Source organism: Neodiprion lecontei, chromosome 5 (assembly GCF_021901455.1).
Source record: "Neodiprion lecontei isolate iyNeoLeco1 chromosome 5, iyNeoLeco1.1, whole genome shotgun sequence".
NCBI lineage: Eukaryota > Metazoa > Arthropoda > Insecta > Hymenoptera > Diprionidae > Neodiprion > Neodiprion lecontei.
In genome coordinates, this window is record NC_060264.1 from 330,673 (window position 1) to 355,727 (window position 25,055).

The 25,055-nt window shown below is 44.9% G+C and overlaps 1 protein-coding gene across 15 annotated transcripts in view; it reads left to right on the top strand.

The window, feature by feature from the left end:
- The window catches only part of LOC107222160 (RNA-binding protein Musashi homolog Rbp6), a 411,438-nt gene that overhangs the window by 3,031 nt on the left and 383,352 nt on the right, over positions 1–25,055 (top strand). For all 15 annotated transcript variants that reach the window (XR_006904484.1, XR_006904485.1, XM_015661398.2 and 12 more), the window contains exon 2: positions 119–159. Coding sequence is in view for 13 of the 15 variants with exons in the window: in XM_015661398.2 (XP_015516884.2) it covers positions 119–159 (41 nt within the window). In the remaining 2 variants the exon portion in view is untranslated. The remainder of the gene's footprint in view (positions 1–118; positions 160–25,055) is intronic.

The following is a 25,055-nucleotide window of genomic DNA, read 5'->3' on the forward strand; positions in this document are numbered from 1 at the left end:
TCAAATAAAAGTATACGATGGTATTCTTTCTTTGAATAATGTTATCTCTACCTGCACAACGAATTTGGAAATTGGAGACGATCGTGTGTATGCTGATGGATTCATCTTTCTTTTCTAGGAAAATGTTCATCGGTGGTCTATCTTGGCAGACCAGTCCAGGTGAGATAAAAATAATTCATTTTACTCAATTATTAGAAAATTGAACGATACACCGTTGTGTGATAATAATATAAAACGACGAGGGGAAAAATCTGTGTACCTTGTTTAATTAAAAAATATATTTATTTAGGTAACTTTGACGATCGCGATGAGTTTGGATTAATTATTCGTTGGGGTTAAAATTTGAATACACGTTACGAAAGTCAGCGCGCATTTCAAATTCCACCCCCGCAGGGCCACGCGCTTTAGGACTTCATATTCCCCTGATGCGACGGATGTAGGTAAATCCACGTGGTTTTCCCGAATACACACACATGCAAGAGTTTTGCCGGGTGAGAAATAGCCCCCCAACAAAAAAAAATTTGATGTAAAGTTTAAAATTATAATGCCCATCGATAATTGCGATTTCTTCCGGAATTTCCGAGCACTGTAACCAATCGACCCAGAGCCCAATTTTTGTTTTATTCTCTCGAAAAATGACGAACATATAGTTTATTCGGCATCACATCTAATTGTAAGGTGAGAGAAGCTCCTCATCTCTGCACAGACCCGAAAACAAGAAGCCATCTCGAGAGGCCTCGTGGTTCATGCAGCACGCGGATATATCGAGGACCCGCGAGGCGGGTTTCGAAAATAGAACACGGAATCTGGCTGGACAGAGAGAGAGAAAGAGCGAGAGAGAGAGAGAGAGAGGGGGGGGGGGGAGGGAGGGGGGGAGAAATTGAAGGAGGGGGTCTGGCTGTCGCTCAAGTGGTTTTTTCTAGTTTCCACCATTATTTTTCTCGCTGTCTAAATAAAATTAAAGTATACCTTGCCGGTTTCCAAATCCTCTCCTCGTGCGAAGGGAGGAAACATTTACTTTAAAATTATAATACCTGTTAGTGGCAAGAAGATATAAGGTTGGGAGAAGCACGACGATAGAAATGTTGAAAATCGTCGGTCTTTCTATATGAACATGTTGCAATTGATCCGCGAAGTCGATCATGCCGATGCGGATGGATCGGGCATAATCGAGCAGGTTCTCTTAGGTGGCCACGTGACTGCGGATCTCGTCATCTGTACGATAGTTGGCGCCGGTAATTTGAGTCATAGATTCCCCCTCCTCTTAATATATTCACGGTTATTTCGTCGCGCGAAAATAAGTATCACGTACCAATAACCCTACTCCGTTACTAATCCATTTGATCAGAGGACTAAAATTGGTGCGAAGTAGTATGCTTAGTGCACACACGACTTTACACGAATATACATTATTACGTTGTTAAATACGCGGTGTACATTAACAACCTGGAGTTTTCGTACAAGTCTAATAACGTCCAATAAACAAGATCCAAAGTCAGCGTAAACGTTTAGTAATTACTTGAGTATGTGGGAGGGGAAAGAAACGCAGGAGAAAATTCAAGGTTAAAGTTCTTGACGTTAGAAAAAAATGACAAAGAAAAATCAGCACACCTCAGTGCAGTTTTGTGATTGTCAGCGATCGAGGAAAGCGTACTAAAGAGAAAAAAAATATGTCTAGTTTTCGAAAACTGAATTTCTGATCTGCAAATTCATTATATTTTACAAAGTTTTAAGTCGGTGTTTCGTTATATACGATAACGTTACTATACAATTTCAACCTCGTATATGAGAATAGAGAGTAAAAATTGTTTCGAGGTTGGGAAAAACACGCCTGATTTCGCAACTTTCGGATTTCGGGCGGGGGGTTCGTGCGGTTGGTAAATAGAAGAAAGAAGAAGAAAAAGAAGATACGCATGCAGAGCCTCGGAGAGGCATGACGAGTCCGAGGAGGAGGAGGAGGAGGATAGCAGTGGCATATTAACGTTATTTGTGGCGTTACATAAGTCATTCTCGCGTGGCACGCACGAGACAGAGAGCCGAAGGAGAGACAGATAGATAGATAGATAGATAGATGGGAAATAGAGATATGTGGGGGAGGGTGGGAGGGAAAAATGTGGAAGAGGATGAGAAGAGGAAGAAAGAGGGAGAAGGAGAGATCACGTGGATTCGGAGAGTCGGCGCCCTTCGCGAGGCTATTTCTTCGAATTCTGGCTGACCCGCTAGTCTCTGACGTGAATATTCGCGTGCGATGCCGTATTATGTACGCACAGGCAAAATGTTCGTACATACATACGCACGAGCTTCAATAATTACCTCGTTGTTATTGGGCGGTACACCGACGATATTACATAAACAGCTGCCTTCGTTGACAATCCATTTTCCGTTTAAATTCTGCGCGTAGATTATATAAATCAAGTTTAAATCATTGTTGTAGGTATCTGTATGCGTGTGTGTGTGTTCAGAAATTACAGCAATTTAGTTCGAATAATGCGCCGTGTTATTACCATCGTCATTGTTGCGAAAAAGAGAAGAAAAAAAAATTAAGAGTATCGAAATCCTCTTCCCGCAAAACATCGACGAAGCAAAAAAAAATGTTTCACCGTCAACATAAATGGTTTCTCCTGCGGGTAGAAGTGCAAAAGTGAAGGGGAAGACAAAAAAAAAAAGAAAAAAAGAAGCCACTCGAAGCAAAAAATTGATTCAGCGAGACTGTGAATTTAATTATATTATACGTATACAAATTTCGAGCAACTTTTGAAACGGTATAGTGCCGAAGAACGGAACGAAGAGAGAGAGGAAGATTATAGGATACGAGGGATTTGAACGCAGCCGGTTGACAATGAAACCGGACAATCACGACTCCCGGAGGGCGAGCGGTTTTGCAAATGCCAGTTGTCATTTATATTATCGCTGGTCGCATTGATGCGGCTTTTTCTCCCGTTACATAATAGCCGATGCATTACATACTCGCCTCTCGATTTCTCGGTTAATTATATTCCAATATGATAATTTGCGGATGTAAGAAAGGAGCGGGAGCTGTCCGTTGCTGCAGCTGCAGGTGGAGTAGAATTGAAAGACGCGAGACACGCGCTGCGCGGATTTTTTCCTCGCGATGATTGATAAACCGGCCGTCTGATGTCGGATTATTATACCTGAATTGTCGACTCGTTATACGTCCAGCTCAAGCGGCAAGCTGGCTGATTGTTAGAAGCAGGTATTGAAACACGAGATGCAGCGGCGCTTTCACCGTGACTTGCAATATTCGTTATACATATTATTATGTTTCTGCAGTTCCGCTGAACGACGAATCAATCTCTCGGTAAGAAAAAGGACTGTCTCTGATATTATCCGCAGGACCTACAGGATCGCAACCTTCGATTATAAAGCGGACAAGACAGTGGAAATTAGAGCTTTTTTAATCACCTGAAATTTTAACTATATCAATATAAATGTTGTATTTATATTTCCTTTCTGTTTGAATTACGTATACAATGCGTTATATGTTCTTAGATTTTAACGCCAGTAATTCGTGTTCCACACAAGCTTCGAATTACGCCAAAGTTTTTCTTATTCAAATTTGAGGCGAATCCACAGTTTATCATCCTTGTACATGTTCGTGTTTTTTTTAAATACAATTTGCAATTTGATGATTAGCTATGTAAAATTACACCTCTATAATTGCTGCAATTATTTCAATCATTTTATGAAGACAAAAAAATGTGACGCAAGGAGCTTTTTGAAGAACATCAAATTTTTATGATATTCTAAACCAATATCTCAGAACTGATATTTTTAATACTTGAAGTTGTAGAGATTCAATTTTCCTTTAATTAGTTGTAAAAGAATATTACGGTAATAATAAGGCGGATTGTTATTGTTGTTATAACTAAAATATTTCAGGAAAATTACATGAATTAGATGACAAAATTCTATTGGTATTATTTCCACCGCCCGTTTTCTCCAAATAAGAATTCTTATTCCAAAAATAATCCAACCTCATGATTATGATCGGATTAACTTTGACGAGAAGAAAAAAAAAATGTGTGTCACGACTATTGTGGCGTGGTTTTGAAATTCGTTTTACGATTCGGTTCGGTGTTTGGAACGAATCGGTTTCCACCGACAAGTTTTTAATTGTTGTTATTTTTTTCGTTTGTTGTTCCTTACGATACAAAGTATGCATCAATTACGGTCTTAGAAACGATAAAACGAGGTGAATCGCGTCCGCGTGTTCATACGACGTTACTCGTACATATCCTACATCGCGACTAGCGTCTAATACGTGGGAAAAAATTAATAAATGAAAAAAAAAAAAAAAAAAACTAAGATATTAATTCAGAAGAAGTGAATTAACAGTTAGGCGGTATAGGTAAGCTCTGCGTTTACATTTGGTATTGATTTGACAGTGAGAAATACACGGCATTAATTACCGCCGCTGCAGGTGTGCTTATAAGATTCTTTCTGTTATTCCTATTAGAGGAAGGCTGAGTTTATGCAGGATATACCTACGTATACCTGCCTATAATCTACGTCCGTTGCCGGTGCCGTTGCTAATTGCTGGCCGCACAACTAACCGCGTGGCTGGCAACGCAATTCCACGCGGCAATGAAATCCCGAATTTAGTTATTCTAATTACGACCTCGTTTTTGCCACGGCGCACTCTGCTAATTCCGACAAAAGCTGCAGGAATCGTGGTGAAAATTTTTCTCTCTTTTTGGTATTACACTCTCGAACTACACCTAATGAAACTTACGCAGACGTATTAGTAATAAGCGAGTTGATCTTGTCACGACTGACGGAGTTTTCTCTTTCTGAGAAACATAGGTATTAAAATCATAGCGATTCATCACCAGCTGCAGCCAATCCGTTACTCGGATGATCCATCATCGGTGCAGTGTATTACAGACCTGATTTTGCGGTACTGTTCAAGTCTGTGAAACATCTCGGTAGTTCTGTTAGCCGCGATGCTCCGAGGATGACAAACGCAGATTCGATTGTATCACGTGCAAACTCGCCGATCAATTTGGCGACTCAACGACGTTTTTCCTCACGTTTTCCTTCTCGTCTTATACTACGACATAACTCTTTACCAAAGTACTTGTCACCGTTCCCGCCGAATTTTGGAATAACCGTGAAACGTCAGGGAATCTTGGGGGGGTCCTTAATACTCCGTTGATACAAATATTGTAGCGAGCACGTGGTTCATTTGTACAAGATATAAAATACGTAAGATGCGGTGTGTACATTAAATGAATCTTGAGTCATCGTTAGGTTCATGAGAAATGTGAAATGCTGCCAATAACCGAGCACTAAAACTAATTTTTTCAACTTAGTTAAACCGATGGCTATACGAATTCTTTTTTTTAAGCCTAAATTATACATACATACGGTGATGGAATATTTTCTTGAAACAAGAACGACGAATGTTCATTAAAATGTCGAGTAACTGAGATTGAGAAAAATTGAATGAAATTTAAGAAGGATGCCCCCATGTCAATTAATTACGACTAAAAACGTTATACGTATAACCCGATGAATAATCATAAAAGGAGTGAGCTGGTTCGGTAAGGATGGTTCAAACGCCTTGTGGAAAAGATCAAAAATTTTTGTCAAGATAAACGGGAAACGCCATTGAAGCTAGACAAGAGACATCCTGTGTGACGGCTCCCCGACAGCCCTGAGAATGGCCTTATAGCGAGATCCGACCCGGCGGCGCAGCCTGATGTCGAGGAACGATGATGATAACGAAGACGGGCGTTTTCCCGATCGAAGAACCGGCGCAAGAAAATATTAGAAATTGATAATCTCGGAAAGCCGGCGATGCCCACGCGTCGTTATCGCTATCGTTCGCTCGGCTTACTTACCTCCGCAGAGACGGTTTTTTTTTTGAAGCGATCGTCTTCTTCCCGTGGTATTTTGATAGCTGTGAAACCTGTGTGCACAAGTTATATGTAGGTACCTACGTAATAACGGCATCGAGATAACGAACGGATGATCGATCGATCGATCAGCCTGATTGACGGGCTGCAATTCGTTCGGACTTTTCGAATCCACCGAATTCACAGACGGCGATAAAGATTCGCGTTGTTTCTACCGGAAGCGGCAATTTTTTCGTGGTGCTTAGATTAATAAATTGTCGTTGCCCTTTTTTTTAGAATTTATCACGCCCGATACATTCGCTGATCGAATCTCCTGATCTAACAATAAGACACAATAATTCCAATAGCCGCGCAGATTATTACATTCTGCAGGTATTGGGTAAGCCGTTCGTGGCGATCGATTCGATTTTACAGTCGCCCCTTGCGATTATTAATCGAATTAGCGTTTCGTCCATCGTTTCACTATACTTTTTGTCCTGCTCTCTTTTTACATGCAGCAGAACACGTGTTGAAGCGAGGTGTGGTTTTTTTTTTCGTTTTTTTTTTTTTATATTTTTTTTCGCAGACCCGACCGCGACCGTCCGGCAGCGTCATAATTAACTCGTCGCGTGACATGCAGGGAGACAAAAAGTTATTATTAGCAAACTCCAGAGCACCAACGATACAGGAAAAACCTCGATTACTAATTTGGCGCGATATTAAAATCGAATTTATATTTACTTTTTCATCCGGCGCGTGTCTCTTTCAATTCTATGCCATGGATTTTCTTCTCATTCCTCGTACAACGCCGAATTTTGTATATTTTTGGAAAGTTGGTTGATTGTATTGAACGGGAATCTCGGAATAACCATGAATTATATCGAAGGAATGAAGTCACCTTAGGATTTTGAAAAATTTACTCACCTGGCCACCACTTCGGCGATATGTCCGCTAGGTTTTCACACTGCACAAGCACGAACCGATGTATATCCCATTTCCGTACGCTTCCAGTATTTCTTATCTGCCGATTCACCTTCCTCATTTTCCACAGCTAATTGTGAGAGGTATCGCTGAAAAGAATCGAAATTTCATCAATTACAGCGACAACTCACATAGTGCTACATATCGGTAAAAGTTTACTGAATTTTGCCATCCGTAGATCCGTCGCGCAAGGTATAATGATGATTTCAATCGAAAATGCAGAATAATGCAGTGCTGTGTACTGAAATATTTTGCAACTCGCGAGGAGACAATTGTTGGCAATTATGATGACTCAGCTGAGAAAACGAATTTTTTTTTTTTCTCCCCATTCATCGGGTCTCGGGTGTAAGTTTCATCGTACGCTCGTCTCGCTTCCTCTCAAGTCGCACCGTTGGCATTATCTCGTCGCAGGTAATCGGACTCCGCGACTTTTCTTCACCGTGTGTGCGCAGTTCTACATTATATATCGCGATGCACGTATCCACTTACTCGCGTGAAATTATAATAATATACAAGAAGAGTGGCGCGCAGCGCGGTCGGGGAGAATGAGAAAGAAGGAGGACGCAAATATCCGTTGCAGTAGGTACTCGGAAATTTTCTATTATGCACCAATTCTGCTTTGCAGTAGCACTCGTGCGATATACGCGCTTACGTTATGTGTGGGACTTTTCACGACAACTCAGTAAACGATTGATCGTAACATTTTTTTAATTTCATTGAGGCCCCTCCCCACTATAAAAGCTTCCAAGAATTTTTTCGAACTCTTTGAATCACTCGTCTTTAGGCAAAAAAAGAACCATTTGGTTTCCGCGGTCCCACTCTGAATCTTGCGTAAAAATGTTTTATTTCGGAAATCAAATGTCTTTTCTTCTTGTTTCATAAAAATGAATTTCGATGTTTTTGAGATGGGTTCAAAAAAATCATAGGGTAAAGACGAGTGATTCAAAGAATTTGAAAAGATTCTTCGAAGCATTTTAGAGGTCGTCCTAACGTAGAAAAAGTCCTCGGTGAAATTAAAAAATATCATGGACAACGGTTTACCGAGTTGGCGTGGCAAGCCCCATATTCAAACAGCGGTCGTTCAGCCACTTTAACCAAGCTGAAATTGAGAAGAGAACACGGTAGGTATTTCTCGACTTCTCCAATTGTCTCCATTCAATATTATGCGACAGGAGAGCTGTACGGATGAACAATTCCATAAAAAGACATCCCGTTTTCTTTCCATCTCGAATTCTGTCCACGTGCAGCAAACCAGAGATGAAAGAACTGGATTAGCGAAGCTCTCTTATGTACCTTATATCGGGGTCAAGACGACGGTGTGTGTAAGTAAGACGGGTTCCCGACCTTGGATCGTTCGGATTTGTTGTGGGTGGAAAAGAGTCGCCGAGAAGGCCGTGGAGTCACTGAATGCGCCGGCACATCGGAAGACGGTGCAGGTGGAGGAGAATCTCCGTTCCTCTGAGCGGATGACAAGCTTCGCGATTCTAATTTAGATAGTCCCGCTTCAGCCACGCGCTGACAATGGGCCTATTTTGGATTTTTTCATCCCAGATAGTGATCGCGGTTCGAACCGACAACGGCGAGATCTCACCTCCTAACCGTCACTCGAGTGATGCACAAAGGACTCCCCACCAGCTTTTCAATGCCTTCGAAACACCGACCAATTGGCGCTCGTTGCGCAACCTGGAAGCCACGCAACGTCACTGCTACTGATCTATGCTCAATTTTCAATTCGCGGATTGATCGTTTAGCCGATCATTCCACTAAACGGGCTCAAGTTATAGGTATTCGACTTAGGGATAACGGCCTCGTTTTTTCAGGCTTAAGAGTCGAATGGATATACAGATTTTCGAATATTGGTTAACCATGTATAAGAAGACATTCCGGACACCATAGATCTGCAGGAAGAGATCCATTTGAAGGTCCTAATTTCATCCCCGAACATGAAACTGTTCCAGGTGTCACCTGGACTACTCGGTAAAATGCTGGATCGATTTTGCTCGTCCATAGCACGACGTCAATTTTACACAGTAAAATTGGTTTCCACTGCAGCTCTTCATACACGTATAACAAGAGTTATGCAGAGGACCCCAGTAGCCTGGGTACCACAATTTCTCGCCCTGTACGGAGAATTATGGATTTTTTGCGGGCAAAACGCGAGGAGCTAGCGCAGCTCGAGCGAGTGGTTGCCCGGTAATTTTCACTTCTTATAAAGAATGAATAGAAATATGAAAATTTCATTAGGCCTGTTTCTTAGCCTTTCGCTCCGCGTCGCGGCGATTCAAAGACTTCCGCGTGCCCGTTTCGGTCACGCGACCACCGGCTCGCACACTCTCATGACACATCCGTCGCCTTACGTAATGCGAAACAGGTGCACACTCCTCCCTCAGCAGCGCGAGTCGTCGTCGCCCACGACTTCTTTGTGGGTGCCCACAACCCGAGGAGTAGGTACAGCGCGTACATTGAACAGTACCTCGAACAACTCTGCAGATCACGGAGCGGGATCGTATGACATTAGCAGGGCAATGTCAATTAACATTCCGACCATGAACTATTCTTCTTCTTCTTCTTCTTCTTTTTTCGGTTGGCCATTACCTTCTAAAAATATGTCAACGACCATCAATTCTCTTGCTTTAGTTAGGTGCTGATTATACTACTTGCCCTAGCCAAAATTTAAGTGGTAGATTTTTTCATCCGTATACTTCCATTCGTATTGTGCCCTGCCAACGTGAGGTCGTTGTAGTGAAGCATGATAAAACCAACCGAAACAAGAAGCAACTATTTCGGAAATCAATCAAGATTGGAATTTAGTGCTCTTTGGTTGCTGATTACGTGCAGTATTGAAAATGATCGTGCTCGATTCTTTCGAAAAGAAAATATTTCATTTACGAACATTGCTCTTTCTCAGGCGTCCCCTTTTGAATTGATACCAAAATTTCGATAGGTTTTGCGAGAGAAAGCGATTTCAAAGAGTTGCAAGTATAAGCTGCGATCAATTATGTGAGCCCGATCAAGTGTTGCCAGCCAAAAGCCTGATGAATCCTTCAACTCTTTCTTGGCTAAATGCAAATGTCAAGTTCGTCAAACGGAAGACGAAAAATTGGAGTTCAAATACTGTCATACGATGATCAACTGTTCAGTAACTTTTATATAATTGGCGCCAAAAGAGAAATTGCCAAATGTCTGCTTTGACTGATTACACAAATTATCCTCGTTCAATCGATTTCTGAGATCGGTTTGCAACTGATAATGTCAAGCCGTGGCTTTGCAATATACCGCATGGATGTTGTTCTGATAACGGCTGAAAACTGCCTGAATTAATAAAATGAAATGAAAAAAATACCCTAAACGATATGGTACTTGTCGGTTATACGGTAAGGAATGAAAACAGCTGAGGAGTGTTCGGTAAGCAGAACCAGAAATTTATCTCGGTGTTACGTAACGGATTCTGATAAAGGGAATTGGTTTTACCGTTTTCCCCGTAGATGCGGCGGTATCCCGGTGCATGAAACACGGCGAATACACGGGATGCGATGCAGCGGGCGTCAGCGGGGCCGTAATACATGCAGCACGTATAGCGGGCAGAAGCTGGTGTACCTCAAGCTAGATTCCAGCCGACCCATGCCACGTATTATATAGGAGGCAGCAGTCCAGCCGTGGGTAGCTAATACACGTATCATAAATTCATACGGCACTGAACCAATAAAGCGGGGCTGTTTGCCCGTTACATGTTAAGTAATTAGCCCCCGCCGCCGTTCCGCCGTTCCGCCTGCCTCCTGACCCAACGACATGGGAAACCAATGCCGCCCGATACCATCCAGCGCCACGTGGCATTGCTCGACTTAAAAACAGCATGTAGAACAGAGATTTACGAACCATTAAGGCGTCATAAACGTCCCGAGTGGATTCGTAGCTGCATCTAGAAACTCACTCTGCGACTTGGAATCAGTACCTGCTGACACGATTTTATCGCTCGCCTCTCATTGATCGATATTGATCCGGAATAGGATATCGCGGTCTGCATGCTCGGGTATCGATATCCCATACAGAAGGTAACGGCTTCGCGAAGCAGCACCAGGAGCAGGATAGACGCGGGGAAAGTTATTGATCGATATCGATTAAACGTGTTTACATGACGAGATTCGAACACCTTTCGCTCTCGCCTTGGAAATTTTATTTTTTCCTCTCGCATACCGACCAATCCGCTTAGCGGTGAAATACGAAAAATATAAGTAGTAAAAAGGAGACGGCGTACAAGCACCGAATTGATGGGATTCAATTAAAACTGTACTGTCTCGGATCGATTGGCAGTTTATCTGGAGGATTCGACTTTAAATGTGCGGGGGTGCAGGAGCTGTGAATCGAAACAGAAACGGATGGTAGATGATTCAAAGAATTGAATCATCGACAGTGAATTGGACGATTTGAACAACGAATTATCGAAGAGCATTGCGAAGAATGTGACCATAGCCGTTGTTTTTGTACCTGAGACAAAGTTCTGCGTTCTTGAATTCAACGGTATTGACGTTAGCTCCACAGTGGAAAAGAATAACAAGGTCTTTATTTCGCATCAGTCGGCGATCATTTCCAGACCGTTAATTGGTAGAAGCTCGAGGACCTACTGCGAGTGGCGCAGAGAGAGAGAGAGAAAGAGAGAGAGAGATTGAGAGAGTGAGAGAGACGAAGATTTGCGAGTCCCCCGAACGCCCTGCACCATTTATTCCCTCTTCACTGAGTCACGAACGATGCCTCTTCTCCCTACCATTTTCATCCACAACGTTACGCGACCAACACTACGAAAATTTACTACACTGAGCCGGTAAGTCTGCTGCAGAAAGAGATGGGACGAAGTTGATTTCTGGATGCTGAATTCTGGTTTTGAAAGACTTCCGGCATCTCGAAATTTGACGAGTGGCATCCAACATATCACTCTTGTCCAATTGCTTAGAGCATGGACACGATTTTACATTTAGAGAGTGTTTTTCTCCCGTCCTCCTTTCTCCCGATTACGTCGCGGTGCTATGCACCTCGCAAGTGACGCGAAGCGATCGCGCGGCACGGGGTCTGGTTCCCCTCGGGCTCACGTCAGTCCCTCTTATCGCCAGGGACTGGTTTCACGAGCAAATCCTTCTCTGGATCGTCGTCTGGCAGTATTTTATTGTCTTTTCCCCTTTCGCTGTCTCGCGTCTCCCGGAATCTGCCAAATTTCCGTCGCCGTAACCGAAACGGCGATATTCCCTTCGTCACCGAAACGACACGCGGCTGGCAACTGAGCGGGATTTGGTTGACCGCAGACGGGCACACTTGGCCCTCGATTTGAGGTCCAGGTCGACGACGAGTCAGCCAGCTCCGAGATGTCGCCGACTTGGGCGAACACTTGTTGAGTAAATTCCCGGCATCCCGGTCCACCAACCGTGTATAATAAACGCGGGTGCGGACCGAGATCGCCTTCGCACATTCCCACATTCCGGCGAGAACGCGCACCTGCACGCCTCGGTTATATACACGGTGTATACATGTGCATAAATATTCGCGCCGCGGCGGTTAATAAAAGCCTCCTAAAATACCTCCACCCACGCCGCCAACAATAGATTTTACGCGAGAATACCACGCGACCGTGGATTCTGGCTCTCGGATTCTCGGTCGCCGCTCAGCTGCACTCGGAATCGTGACTGCGGCAGAGGCCTCGCCCGGTCTTGTACTTTGGATGGTAGGACCATGCTATGAAGGGTAGAGGTAAGGTGGACTATCTCCGTGCATGGAAAGTGTCCGTAAAGTACAGGCAAATTAAGACGGGAAATTAATGCAGCGAAAGTTCTACAAAGCACCAAACAAGTGACTTTTTGAACCACTATTTGTCGCTTTCCGGTAGACATTTTTTCAGTTGAAAATCCATATGAAATACTTCTCTTTACCTCTGCCCTTCATAGAACATGCTTTTGGAATCTGATGTGCACCAATGAAACTGCATCGAATCGATGTACAGGTACTTCTTGGACTCGGACTAAGTCCGATGGTTCGTTTCACCAAACGTGCTATATTTTCACCCGAGTAACAAGAGTACCCCGGAAAGAGTAGCATCGTGAGTCAATGATGTGACGAGGCAGACACAAGCGAGTTCGTTTAGGCTGCCATAAAGCAAGCTCGCGAGTCTTGGGCGGGAACGAAGGACCGCCTAAAAATAAACGTCGGTCGTTATCTCCTCTTCGGCATTCGAAGACAGCAGTGTCCATAATGGTATAAGAACCGACTAAACTGAGTATCTGGTTGAAGCTTGAAACGGCTGGAGAACAGCTAGACGAGCGGTTCTCATTACACGTTTCGGTGGTGCAAATTCAACTAGGAATTATGTTTCGCGAATAAGCCCGCAGTGCAATATATCGAATCGGAAGAAAAACAATCCCGCATGGTAAATTTTATTGGCGACCGGCACGCGTTTCGCCCCGTAACAATGAATCTTTCTCACCCTCCGAACTCTCCTCTCGGCGGGTTGCAGGTATTACCAGCCCGATGCATCATCCGGCCGTCAAACGCATTTGCTTTTGGCTTACTGACGCAGTCGGAGTCCCGGGTCCTGCTGCAGGTATCCGATGCACGTGTCTGCAGCCTGCTGGACCCCAGAGCGCCGGGGATGGCCGCCACGCAGTGGCGCATGTGTGAGCTGCGACGTGTTAATGACATTACGTAATACTGAGCGAGCCAATCAATATGACGACGAACACTGTGCACACTGACTGCACAGTGATCACACCTCGCATCGTATCCTCGCTGCTGCTTCGCGGCCGGCCGATGTCACCTGTATATGTGTGTATGCATACCTACGTGTACATATATATATATATATATACATATATATATAACGCGTTTACAAACACGCGAGTGAATGAGTGGTAAACACGTGCGTGAAACCCCGCCCGGTTGTTGATCACGTGTGTATTGTAACGGTGCACTGTGTGTGCTATGCCTGGAATATATGGATGGCCCCGGTGCAGCCTGCGTTCCATGCACACACACACACACACACATGATCCACCTGCAGTCGTGTCTATAATTCTCTCTCTCTCTCTCCCTCTGTGTTCCCGTATGTTATGACCGCTGCTACTGCTGCATGGACCGCCGTAGGTTGGACCTTTTAATTAACGCCGAACGAGCCGGCCGAGGGCGGTCGCCGGGATGATTTCAATTTTCGTCCAATCGCTTTTCACCCACTAAAATGGGCTTTTTCGTACCGTCGTTTCACCGACTTTAGCCCACTGCGGATCCAGCCCTTGTTTCAACTTTATTTCACTTCAATCGTTCCAAGGAGATTGGATGATGAAACTGAGGCAGACACCGAACGGCATTACACTCTTACAACCAACGGAGAAAGAAATAAAAATTTGAAAAAGAGAGAAACAAAAATACAAACACAAAACGTTTTCAACTTCAGGAGTAAATCGACCATGCAAGATAATTCTATAAAAATGCACTGGCTGTATCCGAAGAGGATTTTGTAATTGATTGAAATTCGTCCGGAGCAATGAATAGCGCAGCTGCCTTGAGCACTGGTGAGCGACAGGCAGCCTTAGAAATTCATGCTGAATTAACGGGATGTGACGTGCAAATCCTTCCCCTAATAAATGGCTTACTTGATTTTCCAACCCTATTTATACGACTGCGGCCGCAGCATTTATTGCACTGCATCTCTCTGTCCGAAGTACGAATGCAAATTGACGATTCAGCGATGTTAAATCTACCGAGTGGGTCCGCAGCTTCGTTGCCGAGAAATCATTTGTCGAAGGAGGTTTTGAGACGACTCGTGTAATTTAGCCGAAGGCTACGTAAGAGCCGGATACGATTCTTTTTTCACCGGTATTGAAATAACACTACACGGAAATAAATCGATGCTGCAGATGATGATGGGGCTATAGAAACGCGTTGAACGACGGATGTTGCACCACAGCGGTAAGCGGATACGGTGATGGACGCAGCAATCAAGACACAGGGGATTGTTCGACATTCGCTTCGGTGTCGATGCGCTGCAGCCGCATTATAAGCAGCGCGGAAAACCCGGCGAAGATCAATTGGAAATAATCGGCTGATTGATTTGTAATTTTCCCCGGTCGTCGGGGTGGAGGAATATTCCTCGGTTCGTCGGCTTTCGCGTCCATCGTCGGCTAGGTGTATAATACCCTCAGGTTGGGGAATGGTGCCCGAATCGCGTGTCTGCCTGGCTCCCGTGTAGCTGCAGGCCCGCAATAAAAACCCGCAGAGCATAATAAATTCAGGGAGAATGTCTCTTTTTTTCTCCTTTTTATTTTCATTTCACTCCTCATGTTCTCCTCTATTCCCGCGTGCAACTTCGCCCGGGCGGAGACCTACTGCGGCGGCTATTCGGCCCAATTATCAACCTTAACGACCCTCTATAACTGCACATCGGCAGTGCGGAAGATTCGCGAGGCACTCGTACCGCCCTGCCTTGTAAAATAAGGTTTATGTATGCATATATTAGAGGCATGATAATTCCGGCACGAACGATTCTTACTTCAATCATTTGTGCATCACCTTTCGATTGTATAAGTCAGATTGTAGAGAAGTTGATTGCATGGTTCTAATTGTAGAACGTCAGACACAGAAAGACAAAAAAAGAAATTGAAAAGTAAACTTCGAGAGATTCAGAATCAATTATCAATCTCGTAAAGCCGGTGCACAACCGACACGTGTCGGAGAGCTTTGTGTGCGTGGTGCAGAGAGAGAGAGGTGTTCTTGGGTTAAAAATGTCTAATTAGAAACTGTGCAACATTCATTTTTCCCCGGGCGAGGCACCGGAGAGCGGTGGAGAGTCGAGACTCTCCGACTTCACTTCAAGGCTCTCCTCCTACCACCCCGTAATTCCCTCCTGCAGTTTCCCGTGATTTAGGGGGTACTCACCCCACAACTCCCTCCGGGTGGCTCCTCAGAGTTCCGTTTCGGACACGCTCTCCCCGAAGGAGGGTTTGCAGGGATATTTCTGATCCCGAATCGGCGAGGAGAACGACGACGAAATTCCCAGTCCCTCTTTGAAAACCATTTGCACAACGATCGTCATTAGTTGAAATTCAAAAACTGGTTGATGGAAAAGAAACGTCTTTGAATATGATCCTTGGGAACGTCTACAACGAAATTTTCGTTCCCTCCGATAGACAGGGAAAAAAAAGTTTTCCCCGTCAAATTAGTTGTGAAATGTCAGCAGAGCTGCTTCGTTTAACGGCCAGACGTAGACGGTAGGTGGGTAGTAAAATTTACTACTGTCGCGCGAGTGAAACTAATGAAAAAAAATCTCCGTTTCGATCCTGCAAGCTCCGTGGAAATGGTGCGCAAGCACGCGCTTTCCCCGCTACACCATGTATACATACATAACGAAACGTTTATGGTTGCGCGTCTGGTACCGCGGGTGTGTTGCGAACTAAAAGTGACCCCCCCCCCCCGTTCCACACCGCTCTTTCAGCACGAACTGTTTCTGCCGGTTATAGACGGAGCCAAAACCTGTTCACACTGTAGAACAGAACTTTAGATTTGTCTAGTCTTTGGATCAGCATTCAGATGCTCAGTGAACAGGTGCACGGAAATTTCGGAAATGGACTAGCCGAAGGTCGGGCTGTTTTCGCATGCAGATATATCTGGAACCCCCGAGTGATTCGGCGGTATCGGGGGGGGGGGGGGGGGGGGGGGGGGGGAGGGGGAGACACGGGATGGGCGGCGGCGAGTCGCGGAGGCATAACACAGGGTTTGTTATTACTTTGCGTGGGGCAGCGACTGGGAGTAACCCGAGCCTCGAAACCTTCGTCGGGTTTTTCGGATGGGAAGAAGACGACGAGGACGAGGACGTGGGTTCGGTAACGTAATAGTAGGGCAAATATTACCGCCACCCTGACTTTCACCCGAGGAGAAAACCCCCCCGTGGGCCAACCAGAGATCCCGTGACTTGTTTACCATAGTGAGATATTGCAAGCAGCCCTCGCTGTCCCGCCGATCGATATGAGAGGACTATCCTCGAACTCAACTCGCCTTCTCCACTTCGCCCTGCTGATCCTCGCCCAGGAGAGAGAACTCCAGGATCGCTTTTCACCGAGGCCCGTGCCGTCCGCGAGATACTCGCTCGAGGTTAGAGGATTACACCTATCGGTCCCATCAACCACCACTTCTTCTTCTCCTTCTTCTTCTTCTTCTTCTTGCGGATTTCGTCGTAGAGCAGACATCATGCCCCGACCCTCGTTTTAGACGATCATATTTAAGCTCGCGTGATTCTCCAATGATTATCTGCACTATTGCAATACCGCGATCTACAGATTGTGAATCCAGCGTTGCTGTCAATCAGGATGTACCGGCTAGTGATCGATTAGCACCGATAGGCTTGTTATTAACAGCACACGCACCCATTGTTCCGTAATGCTCGTATGTATAAGCGGCCTCTGCCATTCGGCGCTTTGTGCATTCTGCTCTTCACGTCCGGTCGCAGAGGATATTTCTGGCAATTTTTTCCGTCCACCTCTTTGTGGTCTCGGTCCATGTCGTAATCGATTACGCGTTATTCTTCCCGCCAAACTACCAGAAATTGTTATTGCTTGACGCCGCGTTGATTGGAGTTTGGAAGAAGGTCCGTCCGATTGAATCAAGCGAGTCGCAATTAAGTCCTTAGACGACGGTAAATCCTTCGAGTGGAAAACCGAACTTCCACCCCTCGTCTGGGCGCCGAGAGTCAAAGCTTGAAAGGTTCGTCGCATTTCTCATCCTCGGATTTCATGCTCTTGATGTTTCTCCCGACCATTGACCGGGACACCCCGCATACCGATCCAACGACGAATCCAAGTGGATACCTACCACCGGTCTTCTCTCTTATTGTTAGCCACACTGTCGCAGGAGCTAACGCCGTAGTAAAGTGGTTGTTTAACAAGTTGCTCTACGGTGTTGTTGCAGACTGGGGGCTTAATAAACGACGTTCCTAAGTCGTTTACACACTCTCCCTCCACGGTTATTACCCTACCTCAGTACCCAGTGTACACTATCATTACCAGCCTCCAACTTTCCCGGGCGCATTCAAATTCCGAGCTCATCTGCGGCCACCGACTCCCTTCTGTCCCGGGCCGCCTGCACTGGAGCAGCAGGCTTCTAAAACTTTTACACCGTGAAACATTTTGATTTCTTTTTCCTCCGTCTTTTTACACATTTCCTACAGTGCACTCTCGGTCTCGGTGAAAGTCGCGATCGATACTGGCATATAATTTGAACGTAGTTTTTCTTGTACAACTGCACACCACGGTACACGGAGTATCGGTGAAAATTTACAATTCTTCGATACCTACTTTGACGCCAATTTTATTTAATTTTATTTTTTACCTCCTATGCGGCATTCCCGCGAATTCGTATACGAAATACCCGCTAAGCCTCCGGAGAACGAGGAGCGTTCTGCGCGCAGAGAGTGCCGTAAATCATCGTTAATATATTTATGTATGATAAATCCGCACGCCCAAGTATTTTTATTAGTATATATACGTGTATTGTTTTTATTTTTTCTTTTCATTTTTTTTTTTTTTTTTTTTGTATTCTATTTTTGGGGAGAAACTTTTTTTGCGAAGAGTTTCATCCCACGTTTTATTTCCCATCCCCTACCCCCTTCCTCCATACTCGGTCGTACCGGGATTACCGCGGCGGGTGCTTGTAGCCTGTACCAAACTCGCTGCTGGCGAGGGCGAAGAGCCCCCAAAACCTCCCCGGCATTAATCCAGATTCGGTATAAATCAGCGTTTACTCTAGGCCACCGTAATTGAAAATACAAAATGTCCTCCATCCCGCAACTCGGCAACCCCGCCCCCTTTTTCCCCTTTGTTGACTCGACAATATCGCGATTTATAAGAGCGACTCAGCGGTCCGCGTGACACCCCAATTCATAATGGGCGAATCCGAGCCAAAACTTTTTTTTTCTCTGGCTCGGATAAGAGTAAGACGGATCGCATCATTGCCTTAGGATTTGATTATACGAACATACCACGATTCGAACTCTATCGGATGATCGTGTCAAAAATTCCTGGAGAAGAAGAGAAAAAATATAGCTTCATTTCTCCAGCGTATTTCTCTACTTTTATTACACACGAGACGCACAAGTATTTATATTATCAGGTAGGTAACAAATCGCGACGACGCCGCCACGGTATTTTCGTGACGTGCACGGGATTTGTCTGCGCGGCGGGTAGGAAGAAAAAGCGTCGAGTTTAAGGGGTGTTTTTATGGGAGAGAAGTTCCGTTTTGACATAACCAGCTACGCCGCGGGTGCGGGTCTTTTGATTCGGTGCCCTCGCGTTGGGGCGGCAAGAGGAACGAATAGCGAAAGAATGAGCTAAAGATAAAGGGGAGAAAGAACGGTAAAGATAGTCTCTATTAGCGTCAGGCAGGCGCTAGGCTTGGTACGATTCATACGCTGAATTCACGCGGTTCTTATCGCATTACGTAAAGTATGCACACACCAACGGAAAAACACACGCAGCAAAAAGAGGGGGGGGGGGAGAGTATATTTACTCGATCTTGAAGTGCAACTCCCTAAGGACTACAGGCATAAATTGCGAAAAAACCAATGATAACCTAAAACCAATTAATTCTAATAATAATAGAGGAAAAACAAAAGCTAAAACAAAATGATAAAAAGCAAAATAGAAAACAGAAGGTAAATCAGAATAACGAAAAAGTAAACGATAGCTAAATCGAAATAACATAACAAATGAAGAATTAACAGGAAGAAAATAATACCAATAAAAATTATCGTATAGTATAGATGGAAATAATAAAATAATAATAATAAAATTATAAGCGCTGGAGACACGCAAGCGGAAAAACAGCTGAAAATTATCACACGTTCATACAGGCGCCGTATTATACCCACGCTCTGCGCAATTTTACAAATTATCGAATTATCAAATTGGGAGAGAAATAGAGAGACAGATAGACGATTCCACGACCATCCGCCAACCACATCCGCACGCAGAAACGCGTCATCGTCTGGTCGCCGAGGTTCGACCTCACACGCAGGCCTCACATACGATATTAATTACCCCCCTCGATTATCAGAGCGACTTGCCGCCTTGTATAAACTATACCTACGTATACGCACGTATTGTGTATACAAGGTCCCGCCGGTATGTATGTACGAGGCATTCTATGTGTAAACACACCGTCCGCGCAACCGTTTACCCAGTCGTCGTCACGCGTTGTAACAGATAAGCGTAGTTGCAGTGGTGTAACGGAGGTACTATTCCCCAACCGATGTGAAAAAATTCCTCGGCTTATGCCCGCTGTACGGTGGGTCTCGACAACTTCCCACCATCGGGGCTACGGGATATTCAACGGGCGGAAAGTTATCGAGCGTGCAGATCCGCCCGGCTGTATCGTCGATGCGAGGATATGTACCAGTATCGAGAGAGGAAAAAAAGTTTAAGATTGAGTGCGGCAGGGTTGAATACTGGGATTTGAAAAAGAGACGAAGGAGAGGCTCGGGTGGGGGATGCGGAATCAGCAGGGGGATTTGAAAAGCTCGTTAATGTCGGTCCGTGGGATGGTAGGCAGGAGGGCGAAGTCGGGGAATTCTCATTCCTGGGAGAGTAACTCGGTTGATCCGCACTCAAGATTGCATGATCCGTTTAAATCGTCGGTTAAAGCACGACGACTGGCGACGCGGCCGCGGCACCTGCCCATTTACTGGCGGTTGGAATTATTTCGTTCTAGCCGCACGTTTGCCAGAATTTCTGTTCTATTACACTGGTAGAAGTCAGGACTGTGAGAAACCGGCGACCGGAAGTTGTGGGCTAGCCGAGCGGCGCTCCGTACTCGCGATCCATTTACGTGTACAACAACCAGACACGAGAGATCCCCGATAAACCCCCGTCCCCTTTCAAATGAATTACCATTTTAACCCACTTAACGATGTGCTCCGCAAGGATAGGCAATCTAAGAACTCGTGAGTGTTTCGCAGACGCGGTGTATACATTGTATTCAAATTTCCCGCCCCGCGCACCTTCACCCCGACTTTGCTCTACGTAGGTATCATACATCCGGTGACGACGTTTCAATCGCATTAACAACACAGTTTCAACCCCCGGCTTATCCGACGCACCTTATATAATATCACAAGTTTTCTTTATTGATCCGACGCTTCTGCGCTAGGGATGCCCGCACACCTACGCTTCGTCTATGCCTCTCGATTAATCGCCGGGAAAATTGTTCTTCCCTGTTCATGTGAGCACAGGATTAGTATTGAGGTTCAAGTTCGTAGCTTTATTGTAACGAAGGTATTCTTAGCCGAACTTGATGCTTCGCAACCTTGGAATTATCTGAGATTCGGTGAACTGTAAATATTTTGAGAACTCGACTTCTTTCAAAGTTATTCTGAAATCGTGCAAAACAAGCGATACATTTCTTTTTCAATATTTTGTTACTTCGAGGTTACTACTACTTGAGCCTCATCGATCAAGTCACACTCATCGAACACAGTTATTCTTCACTTGCAGTTTGTATTGTCAAATACTTTCCACCGATTATTTGTACGAATTCAAAAATAATTTTCAACCACCGATACGTCGACTATTCGGACAGCTCAAATATGAAGGTTTATTTTTTTTGAAGAAACAGAGTTACCGATCGCTCTCAAGAATTACCCGCAGCAAGAAAACGACGAGTTCGAATCAAGCCAGGATTACTTGACTTCTACCTTTCAGTTAGTCAATTCATCGTGCACTTGTGGTTGAATTCAAGATCGCCTTGTTTGTTCCCACCCGTTGACACCTAGTGATAGAGAATGGCATCGGATTCTCGTAGTAAGGTATTCGGCATTAATAATCCTGTCCAAGTTGAGGTGTGGAAATGTCCCTGCATAAGAATAAAAATAAAAAAAAATAAAAATAAAAAACGAACAAACAAATCTCGCAGTTCCCATGCGTAGGTATACGCATACCGTATACTGTTTTCCACCTGCGCGCGAGATAATAATAATGATAATATAAGGGAATGGATGCGATTCGGATCGACCGCGGGATTCCCTGGAGCGGATCTTCGGCTGCTGAAACTCAGTGCTTCGAGCCTCGAGCCTCGGGGGTCGGGGGTCGGGGGGCGTATTAAGCGTCGGCGTCGACGTCAGCGTCGGGGTCGGGGTCGGGGTCTGCGACGTCGACGTCGACGGTAGCGCGGGCGGCCAGGCCGTGGGTGTCGAGGGTGGCGTAGGTGGCGGCGGGCGCGCGGCTTTCAGTTCGACCCCGCTGTCGGAGGCGTTGGGGGTGGTGGTGGTGGTGGTGGTGGGGGCGGGTTCGCCGGCTCACCGCTATTGATTTTTCCCGCCAGACTCGCGACCTCTCTCTCAGTCGCGTCGAGTCGACGCTTCCACCTTCTCTCTTGTCTTCCCCTCCGCCCTCCGCCGCTCCTCTCTTCCCGCCGCTTCTCTCCGCCCCACTTGGACCCGGAAATACCCGTCTTGCTCTCGCTCCCGTGTTGCCCGCGGTGGTGCGGAGTTGCGTCAACGGCCGACGAGGCCACGACGACGCAGCTCTCTCTCTCTCGCAATCTGGTGCACCCGACGTAGATCTACGCGGCTTTCCCCCTTGCACCATAAACTTATACGTTTATTAAATACTTATAGTGCTTACGATTATTTACCAACGTTGCTGCGATAGCGTTGAAATTTTGGTCACTCGATTTTACACCCAGCCGTTGCTTGCTTTACAACAAATTCATGCAGATTTTATAGACGTTTTACTTAGAAATTCTTCAGTTCGGTCCGTTTCCAACTTATAAGTTATACGTAATATACTTTGGGTTAAAATTGTGTCAATTGAACTTGCAGAAAAATGACGACGGTTTAGAGGATAATGCACTGTTTTTTTTTTTAGTAAAATAATACTAATCACGTTTTAAAATAGCCCTTTTAGCGCAGATTCTTATTCGCATCTCCAACTGTGAATTATCGAATATGAAATAAATTCTCTCGGCCCGAATTTGAACATGCATGGGTATTTTTATATAGACTCCGTTCATACGGTTTTTAATACCGAAATTTTCGGAATAATGGTATATAAGTATCAAGTTTCCATTGCCATTGGTAGAATTGTTTTCGAAAAAATGGTGACAACGAAATAAATCGACACAACAATTTATCCCTTATGGAGAATTTTTGAGACCATTTCCGTCAACTAGCTCATATCGATCTCAAAAATTAATAATATACCCGTTCATTCGTTCTTTCAAATTCTTTCGAAGCCCCCTTTTTATCCTCTTCGCTTCGTCATCTTTTTTTATTCCCGCTATTCGACGAAACCGTGTTTCTGAACGAAAAACGTTATTGCGTATTCTAGACCGTTTTATAAGACCCGTTCGCTCCTGAGCCTTTTGCTGTGGGAAGAAATTAAAGGAGAGGAGAATGATTGACGCGGACCGAATAACGGGCGGCTCATGACGCCAAGAGGCAAATAATTATGATCATTTTGAAGCGATAGCTGACGGCCGTGGAGCGAACGGCCCCCTTCTAATATTTCATCCTTTTTATTCTAATTTGCTTTTTATACCTTCGCTGTAGGCTTCCCTCTAAAATTTTCGTCACACCGTCGCGTCGTAGGAATGAATGAAAATAGCTTGGCACGCGAATTGTGCAGACGATCAAGAGCCAAATCCGCGATAACCTTCAGCTGGTACAGTTTTACACTTCCTACTTGCGTCACGATGTTTGCACACTGAATGCATCCCCATTCGTTTTGCGGTTCTCCAGTAACGACGAGAGCGAGCGGGGAAAAAAGGGGGGGACGTAACGACGGTGAATAAAAAACTTTTCAGGATCATGGATAATTTTCTGGATCGTGAATAGAAACAAGGACCTTGAATCAAGCATCTAGATTGAGATAGATCTACGCATAGAATCTCCCGGCCGTGTCTCAATCAACTCACCGAGATATACTCCTACTTTTTCTCCGCACGCTGTTTGTTAAGTTGGCGTGTATTTTTTTCCTCTCTCTTTCTCTCTCTTCCTCCAGCTTTTTCGCGATCCAACTGTTGCTTCGTCTCTTGTACTGATCATCGACGGATAGTTATTATAGGCCGTAGCGCCATCGAGCTCGATGGTATCCGGCGGTGGATTGCACACTGGCAGCTTGTATATCTGTGTGTTCGCGTTAAGAAAAAGGAAGAAGATACAAGAGGACAAAGAGTAGCTGCAGATCTAGTCTATTTTCTTTCGTCCACCTCGTGTATATTGTTCCTGAAACTGGAGCTCGAAGCTGATAAACGCGACGAGAACACAGCGGGGACAAACTTCGGTAATCGTCGCTGATTGCTAATCGCTATTCCGCTACTTGGTCCGGCTTATCCAGAGAATTGACGACCGCCTGCACGAGGAGAACAGCAACGTTTCTCTTCAACCAACTTAACCGAGGGGTAATTTCGCCTGTAGATCACCGGTGCGGTGAAATTCTTGAAACGAACTTGATCCCGTTTCCAAGTATAGCTCCAAGTATAAGTGATTGAAAAACGCCGCAGGCGGTAAAATATTCACCGGTTATCGATAGTGGAAGGTTTTAGAAAAATTTTCGACAATTTGAAGGCTTCGCGACCCCGTCACTCGAACATTCAATTGGACTTTCACTCGACGCGGGACGAGGTACCAATTATATCTACCCTGAACGTATCCTTTTTACCTGCACGTCCGTTGTAACAAGTTACGAATCACTTTCACAATGTATCGAGCATTACGAATGTATTTTCCAATTAAATCCGAACGCTGGTTAGCGTGATTTCGATTCAATCGCATAACTCGTCGCCTATTTTCTGTACATAGTCCTTGAGTTACGAGGCACCGTTTCTGCACCAAGCTCCGGTCTGCCTCACGCTTTACGTAAGCAGGAACCTGCAAGGGACCAACGATGGTAACTGAGTAGAGGAATTAATTTATTGCGGATTATGATATAAATAATTTATCGCTTGTCGCGACAGGTATGTGTGTTTAATACTTGGTAATAAACCGATATGCATACCTATGCTGGGGTACCTATACATGCATCGGAACTAAATCGTATACACTATTCTGTAATTACCTACCCGCAGTATGAATCCATTCCTGGTTGTAATGAAAATATCAAATTTACGAGCTACCGGACCGAAAAACGATCATACGATTAAACGATGATTGAATAATCGTATCGCCGTTTAATCAACGACGATAATAATTTACTGGCT